This window comes from Pituophis catenifer, unplaced genomic scaffold, assembly GCF_029215685.1.
Source record: "Pituophis catenifer annectens isolate HBS135680 unplaced genomic scaffold, rPitCat1.0.hap2 SCAF_11, whole genome shotgun sequence".
NCBI lineage: Eukaryota > Metazoa > Chordata > Lepidosauria > Squamata > Colubridae > Pituophis > Pituophis catenifer.
This window is the reverse complement of record NW_027256891.1, coordinates 22,952,795-22,978,922: the sequence shown is the minus strand read 5'-3', so window position 1 is coordinate 22,978,922 and position 26,128 is coordinate 22,952,795. Positions and strand designations below refer to the sequence as shown.

At 38.4% G+C, this 26,128-nt stretch overlaps 1 protein-coding gene across 4 annotated transcripts in view; it reads left to right on the top strand.

Annotated features, from left to right (window-relative positions):
• Window positions 1-25,662, top strand: part of STAG2 (STAG2 cohesin complex component) — a 50,064-nt gene extending 24,402 nt beyond the window's left edge. For 3 of the 4 annotated variants that reach the window (XM_070952038.1, XM_070952037.1, XM_070952039.1), the window contains exons 8-34: window positions 863-1,014; window positions 2,123-2,196; window positions 2,306-2,429; window positions 2,943-3,041; window positions 3,139-3,218; window positions 4,100-4,207; window positions 4,429-4,540; window positions 5,247-5,364; window positions 6,336-6,439; window positions 7,433-7,525; window positions 8,144-8,233; window positions 8,486-8,689; window positions 9,001-9,071; window positions 9,980-10,067; window positions 10,236-10,316; window positions 11,820-11,912; window positions 13,056-13,230; window positions 14,357-14,496; window positions 14,810-14,911; window positions 15,891-16,039; window positions 17,602-17,730; window positions 18,183-18,388; window positions 19,585-19,774; window positions 19,869-19,982; window positions 20,822-20,948; window positions 21,257-21,334; window positions 23,459-25,662. In XM_070952038.1, coding sequence (XP_070808139.1) covers window positions 863-1,014; window positions 2,123-2,196; window positions 2,306-2,429; window positions 2,943-3,041; window positions 3,139-3,218; window positions 4,100-4,207; window positions 4,429-4,540; window positions 5,247-5,364; window positions 6,336-6,439; window positions 7,433-7,525; window positions 8,144-8,233; window positions 8,486-8,689; window positions 9,001-9,071; window positions 9,980-10,067; window positions 10,236-10,316; window positions 11,820-11,912; window positions 13,056-13,230; window positions 14,357-14,496; window positions 14,810-14,911; window positions 15,891-16,039; window positions 17,602-17,730; window positions 18,183-18,388; window positions 19,585-19,774; window positions 19,869-19,982; window positions 20,822-20,948; window positions 21,257-21,334; window positions 23,459-23,482 — 3,125 coding nt within the window. In that variant the 3' untranslated portion in view covers window positions 23,483-25,662. The remainder of the gene's footprint in view (window positions 1-862; window positions 1,015-2,122; window positions 2,197-2,305; window positions 2,430-2,942; window positions 3,042-3,138; window positions 3,219-4,099; window positions 4,208-4,428; window positions 4,541-5,246; window positions 5,365-6,335; window positions 6,440-7,432; window positions 7,526-8,143; window positions 8,234-8,485; window positions 8,690-9,000; window positions 9,072-9,979; window positions 10,068-10,235; window positions 10,317-11,819; window positions 11,913-13,055; window positions 13,231-14,356; window positions 14,497-14,809; window positions 14,912-15,890; window positions 16,040-17,601; window positions 17,731-18,182; window positions 18,389-19,584; window positions 19,775-19,868; window positions 19,983-20,821; window positions 20,949-21,256; window positions 21,335-23,458) is intronic. The other variant, XM_070952040.1, reaches the window with a different exon arrangement.
• The last annotated feature ends 466 nt before the right edge of the window (window positions 25,663-26,128 follow it).

Below are 26,128 nucleotides of genomic sequence, written 5' to 3'. Positions count from 1 at the left end.
TTGTTACATTCCTTCTTAGACAAAAAGAATTACGTAAGCCCTTTAGTAACTGAGCCAACATAATTAAATTCACTTTCATGTTTCTTTTCAAAAGCTCCTAAGTAGTCTATGAGTAGATCGATAAATGTAAATAAAAAAATAAAATCAGAGGGCGAACGTGAAAGGGTGAATTTTAATTGACATGAATATTTTGTCCTGTGATAAAATACGGAAAATGTTGCATGAATTTTGTATTTCTTCTCAGTTTTTATTGTGATTAGTCTCTTAACCCAGTGGTCCCCAACCCCCGGTCCGCGGACCGGTGCCGGGCCGTGGAGTACCTGGCACCGGGCCGCGCAGCGGCCGGGGGACATGAACGCTGCAGCGCAAAGGCTCCTGGGCCGTGCGCAAAAGCTCCTGGGCCGTGCGCAAAGGCTCCAGGGAAGAGAGCCCCGCGCAGGTACGCACGTGTGGCCCAAAGCCCCCACCCCTGCGCGTGCTCAGCGGGCCACGGTAAAATTATCAAAGGCTGATTGGTCCGCGGCGATAAAAAGGTTGGGGACCACTGTCTTAACCTATCCCTTCTTTATAGGTAGCTAAACTATTCAGTTAATAAATACTGCCTTTATATAAAATAGAATCCTAATCCTGAAATTAATCATTCAAAACCTTACTAAAATGTATTTATATGCCACTTTTCCTTTTAAAACCTTAAAGCCAGCATGATTTAACCCTCTCTACTGCAATTCAGCCCCCGAACAACAATCCTGCATTTGTATTTAGTGTAGTAAGGCATTTTTGTATCCGTATCATTGTTCAGGCTTGTTGATTATATTATTCTATACATTATGACTAATTTTCATTCTCCCTTGGCACTTTACAGCTATGAAGCTAATGACCGCGTTAGTAAACGTGGCGTTAAATTTGAGCATTAATATGGACAATACACAACGGCAGTACGAGACGGAACGAAATAAAATCATTGGAAAACGAGCTAACGATAGACTGGAACTCTTGCTGCAGAAAAGGAAGGAGGTTAGAACCTTTGACCACCAGTTGAATGGTTACCTGACAAAGAGGGAACTATAGGAAATATTTGTAAACCCCCCCCCAAAAAAAAAAGTTAGAAGTAAAAGTTCATGAAAAACCTTTCTGAACTTTTCAACTGGGAAAAAAAATTGTGCTATCATTTGATGCCTGCAAAATACACAGTCATCTCTTTGTTCCTGAGTCAAACATGTAGAGATCTGTTGTCCCAAAGACTTAACCCAAGTGAAAGGAAGGAGCAAATCTCTGAGATTCAATTAAAACACACATTTTCTTTCCAACTCATTATTTCTTCTGCCTGGCCTTTGGAAAGAGGTAAATTGGCATACTTGGGGAGTCAAATGGAAGCCAGGAAAGGAGTCTTCTAGCCCAGGGGTAGACAACTCTGGCCTCTTTAGGACATGTAGATGTCAACTCCCAGAATTCCTGACCTAGCCATGTACCTGTGAAATAACCTTCAAATATAGTAGTGGCCAAAATTGTGGAAACCTTTTGGGAAAAGTGCATTTTCTAAAACTAGTTAATAACACCACTTTTTTTTTGGGAGTAGTACAAAAATGTAGCGCAATAACTTTTATGAAGGACTTGCAGTTACAAGATGAAGAAAAGTGAAACACGTAGAAAAAAACAAGATCTACAAAAATTATCACCATGTCAGTTAATACTTAGTTGGATAACCTTAAGCATGAATTATGGCTTTACAACGTCTTCCCATGGAGTGAACCAAGTCTTTTACTTCTGCAGCTGTTATCATGTGAAACCAAGATTGAATGATGGCTTCTATTCACTGGGTTTTATTGCTGGGTCGCTTCTGACTAACAAGTTTCTTTAGTTGGCTCCATAGCTTTTCAATTGGGTGAAGATCTGGGCCATTCCCAGGCCATTCCAGCAGTGGAATAGGATTATCTTGAAACTCCCCTCCCCTTCCCCCAAAAAAGTGGTGTTATTAGCCATCAAACCTCAAAAATACACTTTCTCCAAAAAGTTTCCACAATTTTGACCACTTCTGTAATTATTAATTTTGCATTGTTTTATTGCCTAAGCATGTAACTGTAAAACTGCAGCACGTTTATTTGGCAGTTTCTGTGTTTTTCAGCTTCAAGAAAATCAGGATGAAATAGAAAACATGATGAATGCGATCTTTAAGGGTGTATTTGTTCATAGGTACAGGTAAGTCCAATTGCTATGTATTAAGTCTAAGCTTCATTTTTAAGGTCCATTCTATTTTTTCTTTTTAACACCACAATCTTCATTTTCTTTACGTATTATCCTTTTTCAGGGATGCGATTGCTGAGATTAGAGCAATATGTATTGAAGAAATTGGAATTTGGATGAAGATGTATAGTGATGCCTTTCTCAATGACAGCTATTTAAAATATGTGGGGTGGACAATGCATGACAAGGTAAAGCATTGAATCCTAGTTTTTCACTGTAATTTATTGAGCAGAGAAAATAAGGCACAAAAATTGACGCCTCCCTTTAACTCACGTTGTAATAATTGATTACTTTTCAGTGAGAAATAATTCAGTTTTAGGTTTGAAGAGTTCAGTGTCCAAATGATCTGACAGCAGGGCGTACCCGATAAAATCATACAGTTGGATTTCTCTACTAGCTAGGACCGAATAAAACTTTTTTTTTCAAACAGCTGCTCTTCAGCGCCTTGGTTTTCAATCTGCTTCAAGGCTGAGTTGAAAGTGGTGTTAGTTAAAACTGTAAACTTTCTCAGCTTGATGTATCGTTTCATTTATATAGAAATTAATTTCCCATTGTAATTCGTTCTTTAACAAATGGACCCAGTAAGAGAAACCACAATATAAATGCAGAGCTCTCAAAACTAATTAACATATTGTCCAGTATTGAAAAATGAAAACATAAGAACTGCTATTTTATTTCCTGGTTTTGTTGGTTTTTTTTAGCAAGGGGAAGTGAGACTCAAATGTCTTACAGCTTTGCAAGGGCTGTACTATAATAAAGAACTGAATTCAAAATTAGAACTCTTCACCAGTCGATTCAAGGTTAGTGTTTGTTCTCTCTTTTCCTTTTAAAAGAAATATTCCAGGCTTTCCATTATAACAATTTTTAATTTTACAAACTAAATATTCTTCCTACTAGGACAGAATTGTATCTATGACTCTTGACAAAGAATACGATGTTGCAGTGCAAGCAATAAAACTACTTACTCTTGTTTTACAGTAAGTGTTTCAAATCCTATTTCAAATAATAGATGCTCATGGTATTAATTTTGTCCTTTTTGTATAAATGTTTCTCAAACCTTTGAAGACAGCAAATTCTTTTTAGGGTGTCATGTTACAGTTGGATAAAAATGTATGCATGATTTTGTGTTGTCTGTGCTGCTAAAAGTTCACGGAGACTCTAGTGAGATTCCCAGAGGTCCATCTTTGAGTTATACTTCAGTTACTTAAGTATAGCCCCAAGACAGGAAACCTTGCTTTAAATTGAATATTTAGAATTTGGGTAATCTACAGTTAAAAAGAATAGAATAGAATAGAATAGAATAGGATTGGATTGGATTGGATTGGATTCTTATTGGCCAAGTGTGATTGAACACACAAGGAATTTGTGTGTGTGTGTGTGTGTGTGTGTGTGTGTGTGTGTGTAGTACCTCCTCTATTTTATTCCAGTAGTATTTTAAGAATTTAAGTACAGATAGTCCTCAACTTACAACCAACTTGACCCCAAAATTTATGTTGCTAAGTGAGAAGTCTGTTAAGTAAGTTTTGCCCCATTGTACGACTTCTCTTGCCACATTTGTTCAGTCAATCACTGCAGTTGTTACATTAGTAACCCGGTTGTTAAGTGAATCTGGCTTCCCCAATGACTTTGCTTCTCAGAAGGTTGTAAAAGGGGATCACATGACCCCGAGACCCTGCGACCGTCATAAATGGGAGTCAGTTGCCAAGCCTCCAAATGTAAATCACACGACCGTGGGGATGCTACAATGGTCATAGGTGTGAAAAACGGTCATAAGTCACTTTTTTTCAGTGTCTTTGTAACTTCGCCAAGGACCACCTTTTTTGTTTGCATTTTTAACAATTAATTACTGCATTTTTAGGAGTAGTGAAGAGGTTCTGACTGCAGAAGACTGTGAAAATGTCTACCATCTGGTTTACTCAGCTCATCGGCCAGTGGCTGTAGCGGCAGGAGAATTTCTTTATAAAAAGTAAGGAGAAAGTGACATTTCATTAAACCAAACTATAAGTTGTGAATTGGACAAAGCTGAATCACTGAGCCATTTAGATAAAGTTTGTGGTTCCCCACATGGAGAATTAGGATTTCCTCTGGAGCAACTAAGAACTAAATCTGTTATGTGTCAAGAATACTTTCATTTTTAGCTAACTCTGTATGCTTCCCCCCCCCCTTTTTTTTTTTCCTTCTGCAAAGGCTTTTCAGTCGCAGAGACCCTGAGGAAGATGGAATTCTTAAAAGAAGAGGAAGGCAAGGTCCAAATGCTAATCTTGTCAAAACATTAGTATTTTTCTTTTTGGAAAGTGAGGTATGTACACATACCTTACTTATTTTGACAAACTATTCTTCAGAAGTGTTTTGTATGTGTTTTCTCTTGAGCCAGATTAAATTCCATTTGTTAGGAAGAATCGCCTATGACTTTGCAATATTTTGTAAATTTAATCCATATGACTATTGTACTAATGTACTGTAGATCCTTAAGTAAAGCTTCCTTTAATTATTTTGTAGCTGAATGTAATTATGGGAACTGTGTGTAAATTTATTAGTGTCCAAAGCTTTTTAAATGCTATTGCAAGACATGGCATCTTTGTAGTTCCGATTCTAATTATCTTGTGTATGCTTGTTTATAAGAACCTCCAAATTCATCCCTTAACTCTGCTCAATATTGAACATCTTCATATTAATGATGTAAGATTGTGGGAGAGAGGAAAAATTGTAATTGTCTGTTTTTCCAAGAGGGTTGCTACCCAATAAAAGATCATTTGGATTGCAAAGCCAATTGAAATCTTGTAAATTTAGTGAACAAGTTTTAGTTGATTAAAAGTAATATCAAAAAGCGAGAAGACATGATGGACCCAAGGCAAATAACACAACTTTTTTAGCACAGAGCTCATGTTTTTCTTCTATAAGTATACATTTTCTCCCTTAAATTACCAATGGTGTTTGCCTTTTTAATAGTACTTTGGGGAAGCTTTTCATGAAATGCATAGTAAACATCTCTGGCTCTTTTTCAGTTACATGAGCATGCTGCTTATTTGGTGGACAGCATGTGGGATTGTGCAACTGACCTTTTGAAGGACTGGGAATGTATGAATAGCCTTCTGTTGGAAGAACCCCTAAATGGAGAAGAACGTAAGATTTCACTCTTTTGAAAGCATGTTTTAAAATGCATATGCCAGGATAGTTGTCCCTAACTTGAAGAAAGTAAAAGAAATTTAGCCAAATCATACAAACTAAAAATGAAATAACTTTGAAAACATTTGAGTAAGTAAGTTTAGAAATTATGATCACGTTGATTTGAGTTTTCAAATTTTTACAGAAATGCCCTGTGATACGTCTCTAAAATGAATTTATTTGCAAAAATGAGCAGTTAACAGTAGTAAGGTAAAGGTAAAGGTTCCCCTCGCACATATGTACTAGTCGTTCCTGACTCTAGGAGGCGGTGCTCATCTCCATTTCAAAGCCGAAGAGCCAGCGCTGTCCAAAGATGTCTCCGTGGTCACGTGGCCAGCATGACTAAATGCCAAAGGCACACGGAACGCTGTTACCTTCCCACCAAAGGTGGTCCTGATTTTTCTACTTGCATTTTTTATTTGCTTTCGAACTGCTAGTTGGCAGAAGCTGGGACAAGTAACGGGAGCTCACCCCGTTACACGGCTTTAGGAATTGGAACCGCTAAACTGCCAACCTTTCGATTAACAAGCTCAGCATCTTAGCCACTGAGCCACCACATCCCTAAACAATAGTAGTAACTTCTAATTATTGCTAGCATATTTCATTACATATAAAAATAGTGCAGTTATTTTACTAAATATTTATATTCAAAGAAAACTTTGATTAAGAGGCCTGGAAAAACTTCCAAATCAGATTTCAGGTATAGGAATTTTAAGTATTCCTTCTAGATCAGTTGGTTTTCTGTTTAGTTCTGGTGTCATGATAGTAGCTAATTTAGTACAGTAATCAGTTTTAATTTGAGGTACAAAAAACAAAAGAATTCATCAACAATTTTTGTGATTAAATCTTATGGTATGTTCAAATGGTTCTTAACCTACATGATTAAAAGAAATAACATTTTTCTTTTTTTTTCTTTTTAATAATTTCAGCTTTAACAGACAAACAAGAAAGTGCACTAATTGAAATTATGCTGTGTACAATTAGACAAGCAGCTGAATGTCATCCTCCTGTAGGAAGAGGCACAGGAAAACGGGTATTTTTTAAAAAAAAATATTCTATAAACATAATACTAATATATTGTCCAGCTAATTTTAATGTTTTTTTTTTTCAGAGAAAAATGAAGTTTATTAATAGTTATCCACTGTATTTGGGTTTTGAGCCAGTGTGCATTACATCAACAGTAGAATCACAGTTGTTGAAAGAAACATCAAGATAACCTATAATTTCAAAGAAAATTATGCACTAGCGTTTAACATTTCATATTCATTGTAATATTACTGTGTGCAATTCAAAATAAGTGTATAACGTCATCTCTTTGGAATCAGAATGCATGCCTACAGTAGACAGTGAAAACATGTTATTTTTAGCCTCAGTAATCTTCTATTTCTGGGGTCAGAGTGAACCATTTGAAGGCCTTGAAAAATCCTGAGCTTATTTGCTTGATAATAGTCATAGCACTTAATTCTAATTTTTAGGTAAAAATATTACACAGCACAATTCTGGTGACCGTTTAAAAAAAAGCCCTACAACAGAATTTATTTGCAGCACTGTCGTTCTAAAGCTGCTCGGACATCTACTGCATTCCCTTTTTTTAGTCCAGTTTGAGCACACGTTAGTGAAAATCTTGATCCCTCTGAATGGTGACAGAAACAGTTCCTTTAGAATAACAGAATGTCATGTTTGGAAGGATGCTGGAAATAATTTCTTAATTCTGAGAATATGGATCTTTCTTGAAATGTACCGTGTTTTCCCGAAAATAAGACCCTGTCTTATATTTGTTTGAACCCTGAAATAAGTGCTTGGCCTTATTGCCATGCACTCAAAAGCCCAATTGGGCTTATTATCAGGGAATGTCTCATTTTGGGGGAAACAGGGTAGTTGAATTTGGCTCATCTACAGGATATTGCCTATTAATGAATCGTAATTTGGGATTGCATCCCACAGATGCTGATAATACCAGTTCTTTAATCCTGCTGATCCTTGGTTTTTTTTTTTATTTATTTTTTTTTTTATTTTTTTGACTTAGGTCCTTACAGCGAAGGAGAAAAAAGCCCAGTTGGATGACAGAACTAAGATCACAGAGCTTTTTGCTATCGCACTTCCTCAGCTTTTAGCAAAAGTGAGTGTGATTTTTATTTTTGTTTCTATGTTGATGGCATGCTTGTCAGTCCCAAGAAACCAGGGGCTGGAATAGAGTTCAGAAGTATGATGAGTTTATTTCATGCTACCTTATGAATCTGATCTACTAACGGTCAAAACAAATTGGATAAGAATCAACGGAATTCATGGGAGCAATCTCTTGTGGAGCGTAGTGACTCTAAACTGATGATGCATTTGACCCCGCCCTCAGGCTCCACCTGCTCATCTACAATGCTTAAGTCACAATTGCATAAGAAGGTGTCTTATAACAAAGTAAATAGTTGATTGGCCTATTTTGATAAAATAATTATTGGTGACAGCTCTCCGTGTTTTCAAAAAATGTGGGTTGTTTGTTTTTTTTTAGCTTCCCCTGGGATTCCGTCTCTTTGCTAAGTTTCCTGAAACTTGGTGATGCATTCAGGTTATTTATTCTAATGACATTTACTGAAGAACATTTTGCTAATTATGTGTCCCCGTTGTCTAATACTGAACATTTTAGATTTCTTTAATGAAGCTCACCTTTGGAATTGTGAAAAGTGAAACACTGATTATATGGGGAAATGTTTGGGATTTAATTAATTGTCATCCATCTCCACAGTATTCTGTAGACGCAGAGAAAGTCACCAACTTGTTACAGTTGCCACAATATTTTGATTTGGAAATCTACACAACAGGGAGATTAGAAAAGGTAAGCCAAGTAAAAAGAACCGGATGAGAACTGAACAGAACTTTTGACCCAAGGCTGGCCTGCCCCTGCGGCGTCTGCAGCTAAAGTTCGTACTATCACAACAATTGCAGTTCATACTATCACAACAATTAAACCCAGTTCCTTTGGAACAAGGGGCTGTGATGGCGATGAGCAAACAGGAATTTGAACATCAGAAAATCGATGGTCGGTTGATTCTTTTTTTCTTTTTCTTTTTTGCTGTCTGTTTACTAGCATTTGGATGCCTTATTACGACAGATCCGGGATATTGTAGAAAAGCACACAGATACTGATGTTTTGGAAGCTTGTTCTAAAACTTACCACGCCCTCTGTAATGAGGAGTTCACCATCTTTAACCGAGTAGATATTGCAAGAAGCCAGCTCATAGATGAACTAGCAGATAAATTCAACCGGCTTCTTGAAGATTTTCTGCAGGAGGTACGTATCTTTTCTCTCCCTCTCCCCTCCCTCTCTCTCTCTCTCTCTCTCCTCCCTCCCCCCCGTCTCTCTGTAATTGTCACTGTCTCCCTCCTCAAGTTACCGTTTTATCTCCTCTTGCTTTTCATTGCGCTTTCCAAATTGAAAAGCCCAAATAAACAGCAGGGATTGCCTGTGTATGTTTAGCAAATAAATAACACTTCTACATATTGGTTTAATACTTCTTAATATTAAAATAGAGCAGAAGGCCCATCCTTTGACTTCTTGAAATCACTGGCTGAATTGCAACTCTCCAACTTTTTTAAACCTAGGGAGAAGAACCCGATGAAGATGACGCCTACCAGGTCTTATCAACCTTAAAGCGAATTACTGCTTTTCACAAGTAAGTAAAGCAAAACAGCTTGTCCGCCTTTTGCTGGTCTTAATTTTGTTTTCTTTATATGAGACTTTATGAAGCCTCTCATAAAGCGAGTGGACCTTTATGAAAAAAAGGTTCACTCGCTTTCGGTTTTGTTTCAACTTCTTCTGCTATGTTTTGCTAAGATCGCTCTCTTCATTCTGCCTTCAATGGGTACTGATAGTAATATTAAGATAGTGAAAAGATGATACCAGGACACAACTATGCATTCTATACAGCTAGATTATTTAGTCAGAATAACAAACATTTTTATATATGCATCTATGTGGCGATCCTTTAAAAGAAAATAGGTTGGGGGCAAAGACGAATGGTCTAATGGTTAAAGTGCTAGGAACCAGGAGACAGTGAGTTCTAGTCCCGCTTTAGGTATGAAAGCCAACTAGGTGACTTTGAGCCAATACCTGGAGACCATGAGTTCTAGTTCCGCTTTAGGCATGAAAGCCGGCTGGATGACCGGCTGGGCCTATCACCAGGAGATGGTGAGTTCTAGTCCTGCCTTAGGCACGAAAGCCGGCTGGGTGATTTAGGGCCAATCCCACTCTTTCAGACCAACTCACCTTACAGTGTTATTTGTTTTGGGGAAAATAAGAGGGAGGAATATTAGGCGTGTTGAATTATAAACAACAATAAAGCCGGGATGAAAATCAAATAAATAAATAAGTGGCCAGAGCTTTGCAAATCCACGGATTGGGGGTTTGTGCTTACATTGGAATTCTTTTGACAGTAGCATGTAACAGAACCTGGTAAGAGTAAGTCATTCAGTTGTTCAATGACCACAGTCACAGCTTGTGCTATCCATTCAATATAGTGTGAGAAGAAAGAGTGAATCAGAGGCCTTCATGCTTTTATTCGTTGTTTTTTTTTATTTTCAGTGCACATGATCTGTCCAGGTGGGACTTGTTTAGTTGTAACTACAAGTTACTAAAAACAGGCATTGAAAATGGAGATATGCCCGAACAGGTTAGTATTTTTGTTGTTGTTGTTCCTTTGAAAGGACAATATAAAATAATAGAGCGAGCTGAGAATGATCATACCTTACTCTCATACTTTTCCTTTCTTTTCTTTTCTTTTCTTTTCTTTTCTTTTCTTTTCTTTTCTTTTCTTTTCTTTCTTTTTTTTGAAACACAGATAGTTATTCACGCACTGCAGTGTACTCACTATGTAATCCTCTGGCAGCTAGCAAAAGTAGCCGAGAGCAGTTCTACCAAGGTAAGTGCTGGCGACACCGGAAAAATTTAACAGTCCGTAGGAATGGACTACAGGTAATCCTCGACTTAGGAACACCATTGAGGCCAACATTTCTGTTGCCAAGCAAGACAGTTGTTAAGTGTGTTTTGCCCCATTTTACAATGACTTTTTGCCACAGCTGTTAAGTGAATCTCTCCAGTTAAGTTAGTACAGGGATGGGCAAATGTGGCCCTTTTACAACCTGTGGACTTCAACTCCCAGAATTCCTGAGACAACCTGTGGACTTCAACTCCCAGAATTCCTGAGACAGCTTGGTTGTCTCAGGAATTCTGGGAGTTGAAGTCCACAGGTTGTAAAAGGACCACATTTGCCCACGCCCCTCCCCCCTGAGTTAATAACACGATTGTTCAGTGAATCTGGCTTCCCCCATTGACTTTGCTTGCCAGAAGGTCTTTGACCTCGGGACGCTGCAACCGTCATAAATACGTGCCAGTTGCCAACTATCCAAATTTTTATCATGTGACTGTGCGGATGCTGCAATAGTTTGTAAGTGTGAAAAAAACATAAGTCTCTTTTTTTTCCTATACAACTTCGAACTGTCACTCAACAAATGGTTGTAAGTTGAGGACTATCTATACAAAACCAATATGATGGGCCATTATACAGACTTTTAGGGTTCCTTCTTTGGAAGCTGACAATATCCTTAAATCCTGTCTTCGTGTGTGTGTGTGCGCATGAGTGTGTGCACGCATACTCAGCTATACTTACCATATTTTTTGGACTATAAGACGCACCTAGATTTACAGGAGGAAAACAAGGGAAAAAAATTAGTTTTTGGCCTCCGTGCATCGCGTTTTCACCCTCCCAGGCCCCCAGAAACACTCTGCAGTGCTCCGCACGGCCCATTTTCACCAAAAATGGACCTGTTTTTGGGCTCCCCAGTCCTCCGCGCGTCGCGTTTTCATCCTCTCTGGCCCCCAGAAGCACCCTGCAGTGCGCTGTTTTTGGACTGCAGAGTGCTTCTGGGGGCCGGGGAGGACGAAAATCCAACGCGCGGAGGGCTTGGGAGACCAAAAACGGGTCCGTTTTTGGTAAAAATAGGCCTTGCGGAACACTGCAGAGTCCGTATTCAGTCTATAAGATGCACCTAAATTTTCACCCACTTTTAGGCGGTGAAAAGATGTGTCTTATACTCTGAAAAATGTGGTATATTGGGGTAAAAACTCCATTTGAAGTACACTCAAGAGTAAAAATAGCTAACCTTGGAGTAATATGAGAGTTATTTCCTCTTTGCAATAAGAAGGATAGAAAGAAGGTAGGATTTCTTTTCTGATTTGCAGAAGTAGGGCCAGAGAAAGATTAAACAACCTGAATTGTTACAGGAAGTTTTACATTGCTGTTCTCCTCCATAGAAAAAGTTCTCGCATTTCTTTTTTTTTTTCTAAAAAAAGCTCACTTCTATTCCTCATGCAAGTATGATTCAAAAGAAACACACTCACTGTTTAATATCCTTTCATTTCTAAGGACGACCTTCTACGCTTAAAGAAACAGATGAGAGTTTTTTGTCAAATCTGTCAGCACTACCTTACCAATGTAAATACTGCTGTTAAAGAACAGGTTAGTCACGGATTTTAATATCTGACCATTAGATGCTTTCAATGCAGAAATCATTTTTCATTGGCACTAACAGTTGTGTGTAGGAAAGTGCAGCATTATTTGTGTGCCCTGGTTAATGAAACAAACCTGAAGCTCTTTTGTTTTATTTCAAATTTTGCCCTGCCAGCTGTATTGAAACAGAAGGAGAGGTCTGTATACTTTTTGAAAGAGCAAAACCTAAGAAGGTGCCAAGTCATATATTTGTATAAAAGATAGTATAATTTCCTTACTAACAAAGTCAGTACAGCTAAGGTAAAAGTACACAGTAAATACAAGAAAAGATAATGCTGTAAGAATGAATAATAAATCTGTTAGTTCCAAATAATGACTTTGAATCGACTTCTATTCAACGAGACAGTTTTGTATTGAGACAATACTTTAAAAAATGTAGTCGGGTATGTTAACACAATTTTCTAAGCGTCTATGGAGATTCTCAGTCATCCAGGTCATGGTTGTTCCAAAGGTGCTTTTTTTCCAAGAGGCAACTGGGACTTTCGGGTTTTTCTTTGAAGACGTTTCGCTTCTCCTCCAAGAAGCTTCTTCAGCTCTGACTGGATGGTGGGGAATGGCATTCCACTGGTTGATTGTTCTCATCATTAGGAAATTTAGTTGGTTCTTTCTTTGATTAATTTCCATCCACTGGTTCTTGTCTTGACTTCAGGCACTTTGGAGAATAGCTTGACCCCTTCTTTGTGGCAGCCCCTCAAATATTGGAATGGTGCTATCATGTCACCCCTAGTCCTTCTAGACATACCCATTTCCTGCAACCGTTTTCTTATGTCTTAGTCTCCCAGCCTAAGAAAAACCAGAAAGTCCAGTTGCCTCTTGAAAAAAGCACCTTGGGGCAATTTTCTAAGGCAGTGGTTCTCAACCTTTTCTTCACCACGACCCCCGAGACTTAACACAAGATTTAAATCATAACATTTCTTCAAGCCTTCACAGACACTCTGTGATGACATCATGCCCCCCAGGGGTCCATGGACCACAGGTTGAGAACCACTGTTCGAAAAGCCTAGCTTTTTAGAAGCTTGACTTGTGTTAAAGTTTTGTGTTTTTCTTCCTTCCTTTCTTTTTTAACGACGCCTATCATTCTTTCCCTTGCAGGCCTTCACTATTTTGTGTGACGTGTTAATGATCTTCAGCCATCAGATCATGTCAGGGGGACGTGACATGTTAGAGCCATTAGTTTACACTCCTGATTCTTCCTTACAGTCTGAACTCCTGAGTTTTATTCTTGATCATGTCTTTATTGACCAAGACGACGATAGCAACAGTGCAGGTATGGTCTTCGGAAATGTGTCTCTATGATTTCTTTTTGGTAGCAACAGGTTCTCACTTCTCTTTTTCTCCCTCAATTGTACTTATTTTTTTTACTTAGCCAGATACAGAGGTTACAACAGGAATTGCAGGGTTAGATCTTGGTCTCCCTGGGGTGCTTAGTTGGTCTCCAAAGGAAGGTGCTCAGTTACAAAAGAATAGGACTTTAATCCTCTCCACTTTGAGATGTAGAGATACACGTTGCTCAGCCTTACTTGTCCTGCTGAAGGGTTCTTTTTTCCTATGAGAAAGTCTGGAATTATGTGTCTATGGAGATTCTCAGTCATCCAGGTCCTGGTTGTCCCAAAGGTGCTTTTTTCAAGAGGCAACTCAACTTCCTTGTTTTTTCTTTGAAGACGTTTCGCTTCTCATCCGAGAAGTTTCTTCAGCTCTGGCTGGATGGTGGGGAATGGAAGGATTCCACCATCCAGTCAGAGCTGAAGAAGCTTCTCGTATGAGAAGTGAAACGTCTTCTAAGAAAAACCAGAAAGTCCAGTTGCCTATTGAAAAAAGCATCCCTGGAATTATGTGTTTCTCATATGCAAAGCTGAGAGCCCTTGAGCTCTGTTTTCATCTTATCTTGGGGCACTTTGCTCTTGATGCTACAGTTAAATTTTTCTGATGCGTGGAGTCCTTGGTGCACTCTGAATTTTTAAAATGCATGTTTGGTGAGCTGTTGTCTGAACTTCCTTAAAATTCCATCGCTCAGGTGATTGGGGGGAAAAAAATGACTGGAGGTCTGAAAACAAGCTTTAAAACTTATCAGCTTCTCTAAGAATTTATGTTATCTTTTTAAAGGCTTTGTTAATTTTAGAACTCAGAAAGATACATAAAGACTTTTTTTAAGTGGTTCATTTCAAAGTAATACTAATGAGGACTGTACCACTTTAAATAAACCTTTCAGTCTGTTTTTGGTAGCTAACAAAGCATGATATTCTTTCTCTTGCTATGAACTGTTACCTCGTTAGAATACTGCAGGGCAAAACCAGGTTATAAAGATGCAGTTGATACCGCAATCCTATCTAAATGCCTGTTGCTGAATGAATGCTCATGTACATTCTTTTTTTTTCTTTTTCTTTTTGTTAAAGATGGACAGCAGGATGATGAAGCCAGTAAGATAGAAGCTTTGCACAAAAGAAGAAATTTGCTTGCGGCTTTTTGTAAACTTATTGTATATACCGTGGTGGAAATGAACACTGCTGCAGATATTTTTAAGCAATATATGAAGGTAATGAAAGCCTACAGGGAAAGGGATCTGAGGTTCTCATATAAAAATATGGAATGAATGTGGTTGTATTAAATCTCTGGAGGCTTCTTTCTTCATTATTAAGGGAGTCCTTCTGGATAACACTCATTGCCTTGGCTAAAAGCAGAAATTAAATGAACATATCTAAAGCAAGTTACCATGTAGTTTCTTCAGTTTGAAATGAAACTACTTTTAGTTTTGCTCTTCGCCTCCCAACGTTTTTTTTCATGGCACTCACAAAGGAATATTTTTATTCTAATTGAAGTTGAAACTATCTCTATTTTTATCCTGATAGTATTACAACGACTACGGAGATATCATCAAAGAAACAATGAGTAAAACGAGGCAAATAGACAAAATTCAGTGTGCAAAGACATTGATTCTCAGTTTACAGCAGGTATGTTTTTGCTATTCCACATACCTACACTGGTTATTGGTTAAAGACAACCCTTATTTTTTTTAAAAAAAAAAACCTTAAAAGAGTCAGTATTAACACTATATGTAATCCTGTTGGACAAGTTTTATTTACAGCGATAAAAATAAGCAAAAGTGCCTAGAAAAGACCTCTAGTATAATTAAAATAGTATTCTGCATGTTAGGCAAGTTTCAATTTTTAATTTAAAAAGTAGAATTTCTGAAGCAATGAGGTTACTTCTAATGAAATAAGTAAGAGATTCTTCCAACATTTGAACAGTTCAATATCCAGTTGAGCTGCTCAAACGCTTGAAGAATCTCTTAATTATTTTTAAACAATTTCAATTTGTTTAAAAAGTGTAGAATTTCTGAAGCAAGGAGGTTACGTCTTAATGAAATAATTAAGAGATTCTTCACGCGTTTGAACAGCTCAATTGGACATGAGCTTTCATTTTGGGATCTTAGGTACCACTGTAAAGCAGGGTGACATATTACACCCAAATTATCCTAAAGAATGGGGGGAGGGACAAGATGAATCACCCATCTTGTCCTATTCCAATTCTGCCTCTTTTATTGTGAGGGAGTAGTAAACAGACCACCCGTGGAGAACTTTCATATTTGGGTGAACCAGAAAAACTACATTCAGACATTTCATTGATTTATTTCTTGCCGTTAAGTGCAGGAGGTCAGTTTGTAGAGGATTCAGTAAACTTTATAGTTGTGTTTTTATAAAGTAGTCTTTAAACCTATTTTCATCCCTGCATATTTGCTGAAATGTAAGCCAAATATAATACTGAAAGGTTTAGATAAAATGTTGTTTGAAGCCCAGTTTTTTTGTAGGAGTTTAATAATGTTAAGGAGAGAGAGAAAGAGAGAGTGCATTAAAATACTCCTGAAACAGTGCTGTTCAGTAACACACAAGTTGTATTATGACCGGTGGAAAAAATGTTTTGTTTACGCAGCTTTTCAATGAGATGATCCAAGAAAATGGGTATAATTTTGATAGATCGTCGCCGTCTTTCAGTGGGATTAAGGAACTGGCTCGGCGTTTCGCTTTAACGTTTGGACTCGATCAGCTGAAAACAAGAGAAGCCATTGCTATGTTACACAAGTAATGATTGACTTTTTCTTTACTTTGAGAAGAATTGAACTTCCCCCCAATCATTCTTTTCCTTGTCACCATCAGATGAAAAGAGACCTCTCCCCCCAAATAAGCAAAATTGATAAGACATGAAATAAATAAGATAGTTGATTTCCTATACTATAGTCAGAATGGGAAGAGGAGAAAACATTGGTAATAAATATTAAAGATATAAGTGGTTGTCAAAAGGGCCATAGATGTTGGTTTCTGGTTCTTTTTCTTTCTTTTTTTTTGGAAAAGTTTTTTATTTTTATTTCTCATAAACATGTCTTAAAGGTACAGTCTCTTATCTATTGTTGATCATACATATTCTCTTTTGACTTTCATATTAGTTTGTTAAACAATTTTAAGTATCTTCGGGGTTGCTCTTCCATCTCTCTTGTTCTACAACAATCCTCCACCACTCTTTCCCTTCCCTCCCTTCTTCTATCCTCTTCTACTTTCTTTCCTCTTCTCCTTCCCCTTCTCTCCTTTCTCCCACACCTCCCTTCTTCCTTCCTTCTAACCTTCTCTCTTACTCTTATTTCCCCTCCCTTTCTTCCCCTCCTTTTCCCTTTCTTCTGTTCCTCTCTCTCCTTCCTCTCTTCTCCCCTCCTATCTATCCCTCTACTCCTTGGTTTCTGGTGATTTTGTCCTGATATGATTTTACTAGGTTTCTTTGCTGCTCTGTTAACCGACTTCAAGCCTTTTTATAGTGTTTTTAGTAAGTTAACGTCTGTTCTAGATTACTGGCCACACACACTATTCCTGCTAATAATGAGGATAGTTCCAGACACTTTTTCTGTGCAAACTCAACCAGCACGCTTGGTTACACCAACATGCTCCTGTTAATCTGCACGAGCTAGAATAATAAATTGGAGAAAAACAAATGAGAACCAGTGCATCTGTCAGAATATATTGGGTTTATATGCAAAAAAAATGTTTTGTATAGGAAACTGCCGGTTTCAGGTAGTTGGTGTCTAAACGAAAATTCTGGGGCTGTGAATAGAAATAACGGTTATTCTGGTTGGAACAAGATTTCAACACGTGGCTAAGAATGGAAAAAGCCAAGGAAACGGCAGTGATTTCTGAGCAAGGGAAGCAGGCCCCCAGGGGAGCTGGTGGGATGTGCCACGCTGGGAGGTGCTGAGGAGGTGACAAATGCACTCTGGGTTCCCGCTGGGTTTTGTTTCCACTGAACCACAACTCAGCTGGTGTAGTTTGGCACGATTTCCAGAATGTGATGCATTTGAGCAAAACACTTTTTTTTTACTTCATGCACATCTCTCTGAGATTTAAATTTGTCATATGTTCAAGAACTGCATCTCCTCTGGCTTATGACTAAGTCTGGCTTTGACCCCAAATAAATTTCTCACTTGTAAGAGGCATATAATTTACTCCGTATGCCTTAAATATAGCAGCACTGATTGAAATGTAATACCGTTTGTCCTTTTGAAATATTCAGGGTTTGATGTCGAGCTCTTTTGTGTCAGGAAAGCACAATAAAAATGCTCTTAGCGATGCTCACTTTTGAATTATTTTTTTTTTTTCAGAGATGGGATAGAGTTTGCTTTTAAAGAGCTTAACCCACAAGGAGAAAGCCATCCACCTTTAAATTTGGCATTTCTTGATATATTGAGCGAATTCTCTTCCAAACTTCTCAGGCAAGACAAAAAAACAGTGTAAGTATTTTACAGCTATTTTCACAGTGTTTTAGAAACTTAGTTAAGGGATTTTTATTTTCAGTGAAACGGGTTTTAAAACAGGGTGGGCAACTACTCGCTGATTTTCAGGATATGGAAGAACACAAATTTCTACCAGGAAGAAGAAATATTTCTTCTGGTTCATTCCAGTTGTAAAAAATCTATCCTTTATCTAATTGTGTTCCAGGTTTTTCCAGCTTTTTGTAATTTACTTAATAGAGAAGAAATAAAAAAAGATTAGTTGACACATGTTGTTTATGGTGACAAAAATATATCATCAGAAAATGGGTGACCATATGGATCACCCATTATCTCTTCTACATTAGAAATTTGAACAGCAGCAGTAACTATCTTTAATAATTCATTCATGAGCTTAAAAGACAATCCAGGGGGTATTTCTAGTAATCTCTTGCTCCTTCTTTCTTTTGAAGGTACGCTTACCTGGAGAAGTTCATGACCTTCCAGATGTCTCTTCGAAGGGAAGATGTGTGGCTTCCACTCATGTCTTACAGGAATTCTTTGCTAGCTGGGGGTGATGACGACACGATGTCAGTCATCAGTGGGATTAGTAATCGAGGGTCGACAGTAAGGAACAAGAAGACAAAACCAGCTACAGGGAAGCGGAAACTTCCTGAAGGTTTGCAGTCCTTTATTTTGGCTTTCCTTGGTGTATAGAGTCTATACAGGTAATCCTCCAACTTGCAACCATTTGTTTAGTGGCCATTCAAAGTTACAACAGCACTGGGGAAAAAAGTGACTTAGGACCGTTTTTCACACTTACGTTGCAGCATCTCCAAATGATCAAAATTCAGACACTTGGCAACTGGCATGTATTTTATGACCGTTGCACTGTTTGGCATTCATGTGATCCACCTTTTATAACCTTCCCGGACGGCTTCTGGCAAGCAAAGTCAATTGGGGAAGCCAGAGTTATTAGGTGCATTTTTCAACTGCAGGGATTTGCTTAACACTTGGGGTGGGGGGAGTTTTTAAAATGAGACACAGCTCACTTCGCTAGCCACCTTGCTTGGCAGTGGGAATTTGAGGCTCAGTCGTGGTTGTAAGTAGAGGACTATCTGTATTTATATCCCCTACATTGTGCCATAGATCAAAAGCAGCCTTGGGTTTGTTTCCCATCAGAACGGTGCCTTCTGGTTTGCATTCTCATTAGGAAAATTTAAGATTAACGCTAACCAGGATTACACCCCAGTTATAATCCGACAAATGTTGTAGACCATACTTTGTAAGCAGTGGCACCCACAGCTTATTTGACCACTAATGTCATGATCCCAAGCAAATCAGAGCTCTGAGGCTAAAAATGTCCTCTTAAGTTCTTCCTCCAAGAACTTCTTTCTTGGGTACATCATATCGGCACGATCAAATGGAAAATCAGCTCTAAATGTTTCCCGCAGTTTCAATATAATTAAAATAGGAAAGAGCTCCCTCCCCAAAAGTCACAGGTCACGTTGGCCAATTAGGTTAATTGGCGGGCTCTCCAGGCACGCTTCCCTGTCCCTATTCTCCACCTGTAGAGATGACCTTGGTTCCCACGAGAAAGTTCTGTGTTTTGTCTAGCGACGCATTTCATCCTCCCTCCTCTTCCCCCTGTGTGGCAACGGAGGAATGGGGGGGCGGGGGGAAGGCTTCTGCAAGATAGGTTCGATTCAAAGTTGACAGCTAGGCTATAGCACTGCTGATGATACCTAGTTTGGCAATAAAACATCTGCAGGAAAGCCACCAAGCTCCAGAGAGCACCAAAGAGCCCCCGACAGATACTGTCCGAGGAGCACACGGATTCTGAATTGATGCAGAGCTGCTGCTTTGTCTTTGCAGCCGAGGAGAGCAGCAGCAGCGACAGTCTGTGGCTGAACAGAGAGCAGACCCTGCACACGCCCATCATGTTACAGACGCCGCAGCTCACTTCCACCATCATGAGGGAGCCCAAAAGGTTGCGACCGGAAGAGAGCTACATGGGCGTCTACCCCATGCAAGCCGAGCACCATCAGCCACCCATCGACTACAAGTATATGCTTGCTTTTAATTGGGCCTTACCCCCTGCTCAAGTACCGCACCTGTCCCTTTTTTTTTTTTTTAAAGAAAGGTGTTATTCCTTCCAGTACGCAGGTAACATGGATGCTAGCTCAAAGACAGCAGGAGGAAGCAGCCAGGCAGCAGCAGGAGAGGGCAGCTATGAACTACGTAAAGCTGAGAACCAACTTGCAGCACGCCATGTGAGTACACAACAGCCATTGTCCCAAGCTGGGCACTGGCTTTGCGCACCGGTAGTTAGAAATTGGGTTGCAAACTATTTTATGCAGAGGGTAAAAGTCTTCTTAGGAGCATTAAACTTTTCCCTCAAAAGATAAATTTTTCTGGATAGAAAGTAGAACTGTATTATTGACAAACATCACCAATCTATGAGCCAAGGTGATGCAGTGGTCAGAGTGCAGTACTGCAGACTACTTCAGCTAACTGCTAGCTGCAGTTCGGCAGTTCAAATCTCACCGGCTCAAGGTTGACTCAGCCTTCCATCTTTCTGAGGTGGGTAAAATGAGGACCCAGATTGTTGGAGGCCATAGGCTGACTCTGTAAACTCCTTAGAAAGGGCTGTAAAAGCATTATGAAGCAGTATAAAGTGCTATTACTATTGCTATGTATAGTTACCAAGAAGAAGAGAAATGCATTTTTTTTTACTTGCTCTCCAATAAATATTGAATGATATTGAAGATTATTCGACTAACACGGAAAATAAACTCCTCAGGGGTTTGCTGCAGAGGTGTCCAGAACATTTGAGAGTTCAAGGAGGCTCTTAAAAGGCTGTTTGTTCTGATTTTTATCGGAAGGCTTTTGAAACCTTTTGGATGAGGCCAAAACAGCCTGCTCGAAATCATCAAGCAAAGGAGTATTTTTAAACCCTCGGGTGAAAAGTAGGGCTGAGTCTCCTAACAAATGTTAACGCTATTTTCATGATAAGATTTTTCTATACGGGGTTGGCAGTTTTCATGCTGAAAGAACGCTCGGTGTTGCGTGACTGAGCGACACTCATATCCGTGTTTAAATGTTCTTTTAGTCGACGTGGCACTAGTCTCATGGAGGACGACGAAGAGCCCATCGTTGAAGATGTGATGATGTCATCCGAAGGGCGCATCGAGGATCTCAATGAAGGCATGGACTTTGATACCATGGACATAGACCTAGTAAGAATCAGTTACTTACACCTTGTTGCAAAAAAACCAAAACAAAACCCGAACAAAACAACCAACCAACCAACCAACCATTCTCCTTCCTTTAGAAGATTGGCTATATTCTATAATAGCTTTTTTCCACTTAAAATGTTGATTTGTCTTAGTTTAAATGCTGAGCCTCTTCTCTTCCTAGATAGATGTATGCAAACCTGGCCTCTTTTACATCAGAGTTGGAGGGAAAACACATAACTCCAATGACTCTGCATGAATAAATACAATTAAATCAACCCAATACACTGATAACCTGGTTTGCCTTTTAGCCACCATCAAAGAACAGAAGAGAAAGAACAGAGTTAAAGCCAGATTTCTTTGACCCTGCATCAATCATGGATGAATCTGTAAGTAGGATGTGACAAGTTTGGGTGAATTGCGGTTTCTTTTTTCCCCGGTGGAGAAGTCGGACGTGACCCTTCTAAGTGGGGTGGGAAGTTAGGCCCTGCTTGAGTGGCTGGCGTGGTTCAGAATCCTTAGGAATAATTCTGAATTATCTCTGCAGCTGAAAATGGGCAGATCCTTCAACTTTCTTCTGAGACTAGGGAGGGAATCAGTGATAATGACAGGAGAGGAATTCCTTTGCAGTCTTTCCCAGAGTCTAGGGCCAGGGAGACTCATCATGGCCACAGACTTTGATGACTACCTTAGCATAACATTACTATATCAAAGACTGTAATTAAAATAGCCATGAGATTATAACATCACTGAAAACTTGCTCTAGAGAACATGCATTCCAATAAAAGGCCATGTTATTATTTCTTTTATTCCGCTGTTCCCCCCCCACCCCCCAAAAAAATATCACAAGGTTTGTTTTGTTCATATTTGAGTGGGTCTCAGGTACAGGTAATCCTTGATTTAGGACCACATTTGGGACCAGAATTTCCATTGCTATTATAAGTGAGTCCCTTCCTTCCTTCCTTCCTTCCTTCCTTCCTTCCTTCCTTCCTTCCTTCCTTCCTATTCCCATCTTCCTTCTTTCCTTCTCCCATCTTCCTTCCTTCCTCTCATTCTCATTCCCATTCCCATTCCCATTCTCATCTTCCTTCCTTCTTTCCTTCTCCCATCTTCCTTCCTTCCTTCCTTCGTCTCATTCTCCTTCCTCTCCTTCCTCCCTTCCTTCCCTCCTTCTCATTCCCATCTTCCTTCCTTCCTTCCTTCCTTCCTTCCTTCCTTCCTTCCTTCCTTCCTTCCTTCCTTCCTTCCTTCTCCCATCTTCCTTCCTTCCTCTCCTTCCTCCCTTCCTTCCCTCCTCATTCCCATCTTCTTTCCTTCTCCCATCTTCCTTCCTTCCTTCCTTCAAATCACTTAATCCAGGGCCGGTCGTAAATCACTTTTCAGTGCTGTTGTGACTTTCGAGCAGTCACTAAACGAATGGAAATGAGTCAAGGCCTACCTGTACAATGGGAAAGGTTGGGGAAAGCCCTCTTTGCCTTGAAATTCTGGCAGTTGCTGGTTGCTTACTGCCAAACAGGAACGGAGGGGAAAATCATAATCACAGATGGGATAATTTTCATGTGACTTTACTTGAAGCCTTTTCAAAACTTCCTTGGGTTCCTCACGTGATATAATATGGAAGAAAGAAATTCTGTGCATAAATTAGAAATATACATAGCGTCCTTAGATGCCACCACACGAGGGCAGCACACGTTAAACATGATTGAGCAAAGTCTTGTACTTCTTCTTCTGTTGTTGTTGTTATAAGTGTTGGGGTTGTTTTTTTAAAAGAAATTTAGAACGAAGCTTAACTAGTAGCCATGTTTCTGAAGGTCTTTCAAAAATAATCATGACCTGGATTTAAAACTGATAGAATTAACATGGTCTGGGAAGAAACAGGGACAATTTGGAAGGTTTTAGCTTCCATCACTGATTTCTCTTTCAAATGATAAATATTTAAATGATAAATACCGTATTTTTCAGACTATAAGACACACCTGACTATAAGACTCACCTAAATTTAGAAGAGGAAAACAACAACAAAAAAAGTTTTTGGCCTAATTTTTTGGGGGCCTTTTCCAGTCTTTTTCTGGCCTGTTTCTGGGGCTTTTTTCAGCCCATTTTTGAGGCTTTTGGGGGGGCTTTTTTCAGCCTGATTTCAAGGCTTTTTGCAGCCCATTTTCAAGGCTTTTTGTGGCCTATTTTTTCTGAAAAATAAAGGGTCGAAAAAAGCCTCCAAAACGGGCTGAAAAAAGCCCCCAAAATGGGCCGAAAAAAGCCTCAAAAACAGGCCCAAAAAAGGCTGAAAAAAGGCCCGAAAATAGGGTGTGCGGAGGCCAAAAAAAATGGTTGGTGTGTGGGCGGGGCTTCAGCAATATTCAGTCTATAAAATGCACAGACATTTTCGCCCCCTTTTGGGAGACAAAAAAGTATGTCTTACAGTCAAAAACATATGGTACTTTGTGCATATTCTAAAAGTATTTTCACTCCTTGACAAAAAACCTTACAGTTTAATCTTTTCCCCTTTCTTCTAGGTTCTCGGGGTATCAATGTTTTAATACTAGTTCAGCAAATAACTCCGTGGTAAAGTCATTTTCTACTGTGGAAAAGGAGATTTTTAAATTTAAAAAGTGTAGATAACAGTGATATTCTGAGCAAGATTTTTTTCTCTAAGGAGAATTGATGTGCTTACAAGATCCAGTACATTGAAGGGGCAGTTTTCTTTGCCTGAAACAATAAAGGACAAGTAAACGACTTGAGGATAAGCTATTGTTTCTGTTGGGAAACCAGTATTTTATTTATACAATGTTTAGTTTATTTCCAACTCATAGTATAAATATCACTTTTAAAAAAAAATAATAATCCTAGCATCAAAGAGGTGCTTAGTATACGCACTTCTGTCATCTGTTGAACATACTCAAGCAATTATATATATTTTTTCTAGATTATCATTGAAAGCATCAGGTGAAAATAAAATGGGACAATTTGATTTTGAAGTTTGGAAATCTGTGTAATTAGATAAAAGAAAAGCATTTTTTGATGTGATGTTTAAATTCTGGTCAACAGAAACTTTACTTTGGTTGTGATAATCATGGAAATAAATTACGAGTGATTTTTTTTTAATTCAGAAATTATTATAGAATATTAAAAAAAAGAAGAAAGAAACAACACACGCCAAGGCTTCCTTGTTACATATTCATGAAATATCCAAGAATCATAAACTGCCAGAAAGCACTGATATCATTTCAGCTTACCCATCTCTAACCCTAAGAGTTTGCTTGTCCTTTAAGAAAAGCAAATGTAATATTGTGAGATTCCTTCCAGTAGTGCCACTGTATTTTGTCTCCAAATAAAGAAGCTTATTGTAGTATGTTTGCAGAAAAAAAAATTCTAAACAAAAATATACAGCTTATTAGAGTGTGGGAATAGGGGTCTAAATTTTAAATAAAAAAGTATAAATATATATATATATATAAAAAATTGGTGCTGATTTTATAATTGCGCAGTTTTAGTTTTTTCTTACTTTTAAATTCCAACTTAAAAATTATGAGGTTTCAGAAATATATTGAAAGTTTAACAATGTTTAAAAAATAGATTTAAGCATGAGAATTCATGCTTTAAAATGATTTTTAAATTTGTATTTTATATTGTTTTATCTATCTCTGTCTTTGCAAGCAGTCTTCAGGTTAATGATACTTCTAACAGGTTACAGGACATTTCTTCTGTATGTAAATTGAATTGGGTGATAGAACTTCATCAGTACCCCATCACATTCTTTGAAAGCTAAGCTTTAAATGAATTTCATTGCTTTTTTTTCCCCCATAGTTAAATTAAAAAAAAAACAATTAAAACCCATGGATTTATGTCATTTCAACATAATTCATTTTTGCCATGCTTAGGCAGCTAGACGACATTTAAAGGAAATATTAACTTATAACACAAATGTATATTTTTGTCAGTTGTCTCTCAGTTCTTGAGGTATATTATTTCTAATCATTCCATGCGCCTTAATATGCTTGCAATATGATAATTTCCTCAAATAAGCAAATAGAAGAGCCTCTTAGACAAAAGGAAAAAAAATTAAAGCTTGGGCTGTGGTAGCCATAAACCATAGATTCTCTAAAGGATCCTGATAACGTAATTATTTTGAAAATCATGATGTAATACACAGAGCCAGTTTCGCATAACTCCATTTTGCATAAATATTCACATGTCTAAAATACTGCCTATATTTCTTTCTTTTTTTTCTCTCCTCCTTTACACCACTGCGTTTAAATAGAACTGCTGAGAGGACTGTATATATGATTTCGTTGATTTTTTTTTCTTACTCTTGAAGGAGTGTTTCTTTGTGAAAGCAGTTCTTACAGCTTTATGTTTTCAGACTAAAAATGTTTTATATATTTACCTTAACCTGTTGTCCTCCACATTCTATCGTCCTAATTGTACTGTTTTCTGATTTGTATTTATGTCTTGAGACAAGTAACTTTTTGAATAAAAATAAACCTACAGTATGTTGTAAGTTTGATCTTTTTGAATCAAAAGGTAGAGGAAGAAAATAAAGAGTGTGAATGGTATAAAAAAATGTTATGTTTATAAGAATTAAAGCTTTTTCCATGTCTTTTAAGTGTTTGTCTCAGAATTGGGATAATGTATGGAAAACTGCACTGTTTTATATTTGTAATAAATTGTACAAGTTTTTAAAATGTGAATAAAGCACTAATTGGGTTAATAATTTAAAGTAGAGATGTTATGCGATATGATTGGTCTTAACTATTTCTTCAGTTGGAAAACGACGGTCTCCCCATTCTGTTTCCATATATATATTTAATATACTCAGTAACGGTAAAGGTTCCCTTCGCACATATGTGCTAGTCATTCCCGACTCTAGGGGGCTGTGCTCATCTCCGTTTCAAAGCCGAAGAGCCAGCGCTGTCCGAAGACGTCTCCGTGGTCATGTGGCCGGCATAACTAAATGCCAAAGGCGCACGGAACACTGTTACCTTCCCACCAAAGGTGGTCCCTATTTTTCTACTTGCCTTTTTTACGTGCTTTCGAACTGCTAGGTTGGCAGAAGGTGGGACAAGTCACGGGAGCTCATCCCATTACGCGGCGCTAGGAATTCGAACCGCTGAACTGCCGACCTTTCGATCGACAAGCTCAGCATCTTATCCACCGATCCACTGCGTCCCTTAGTTCACTCAGTA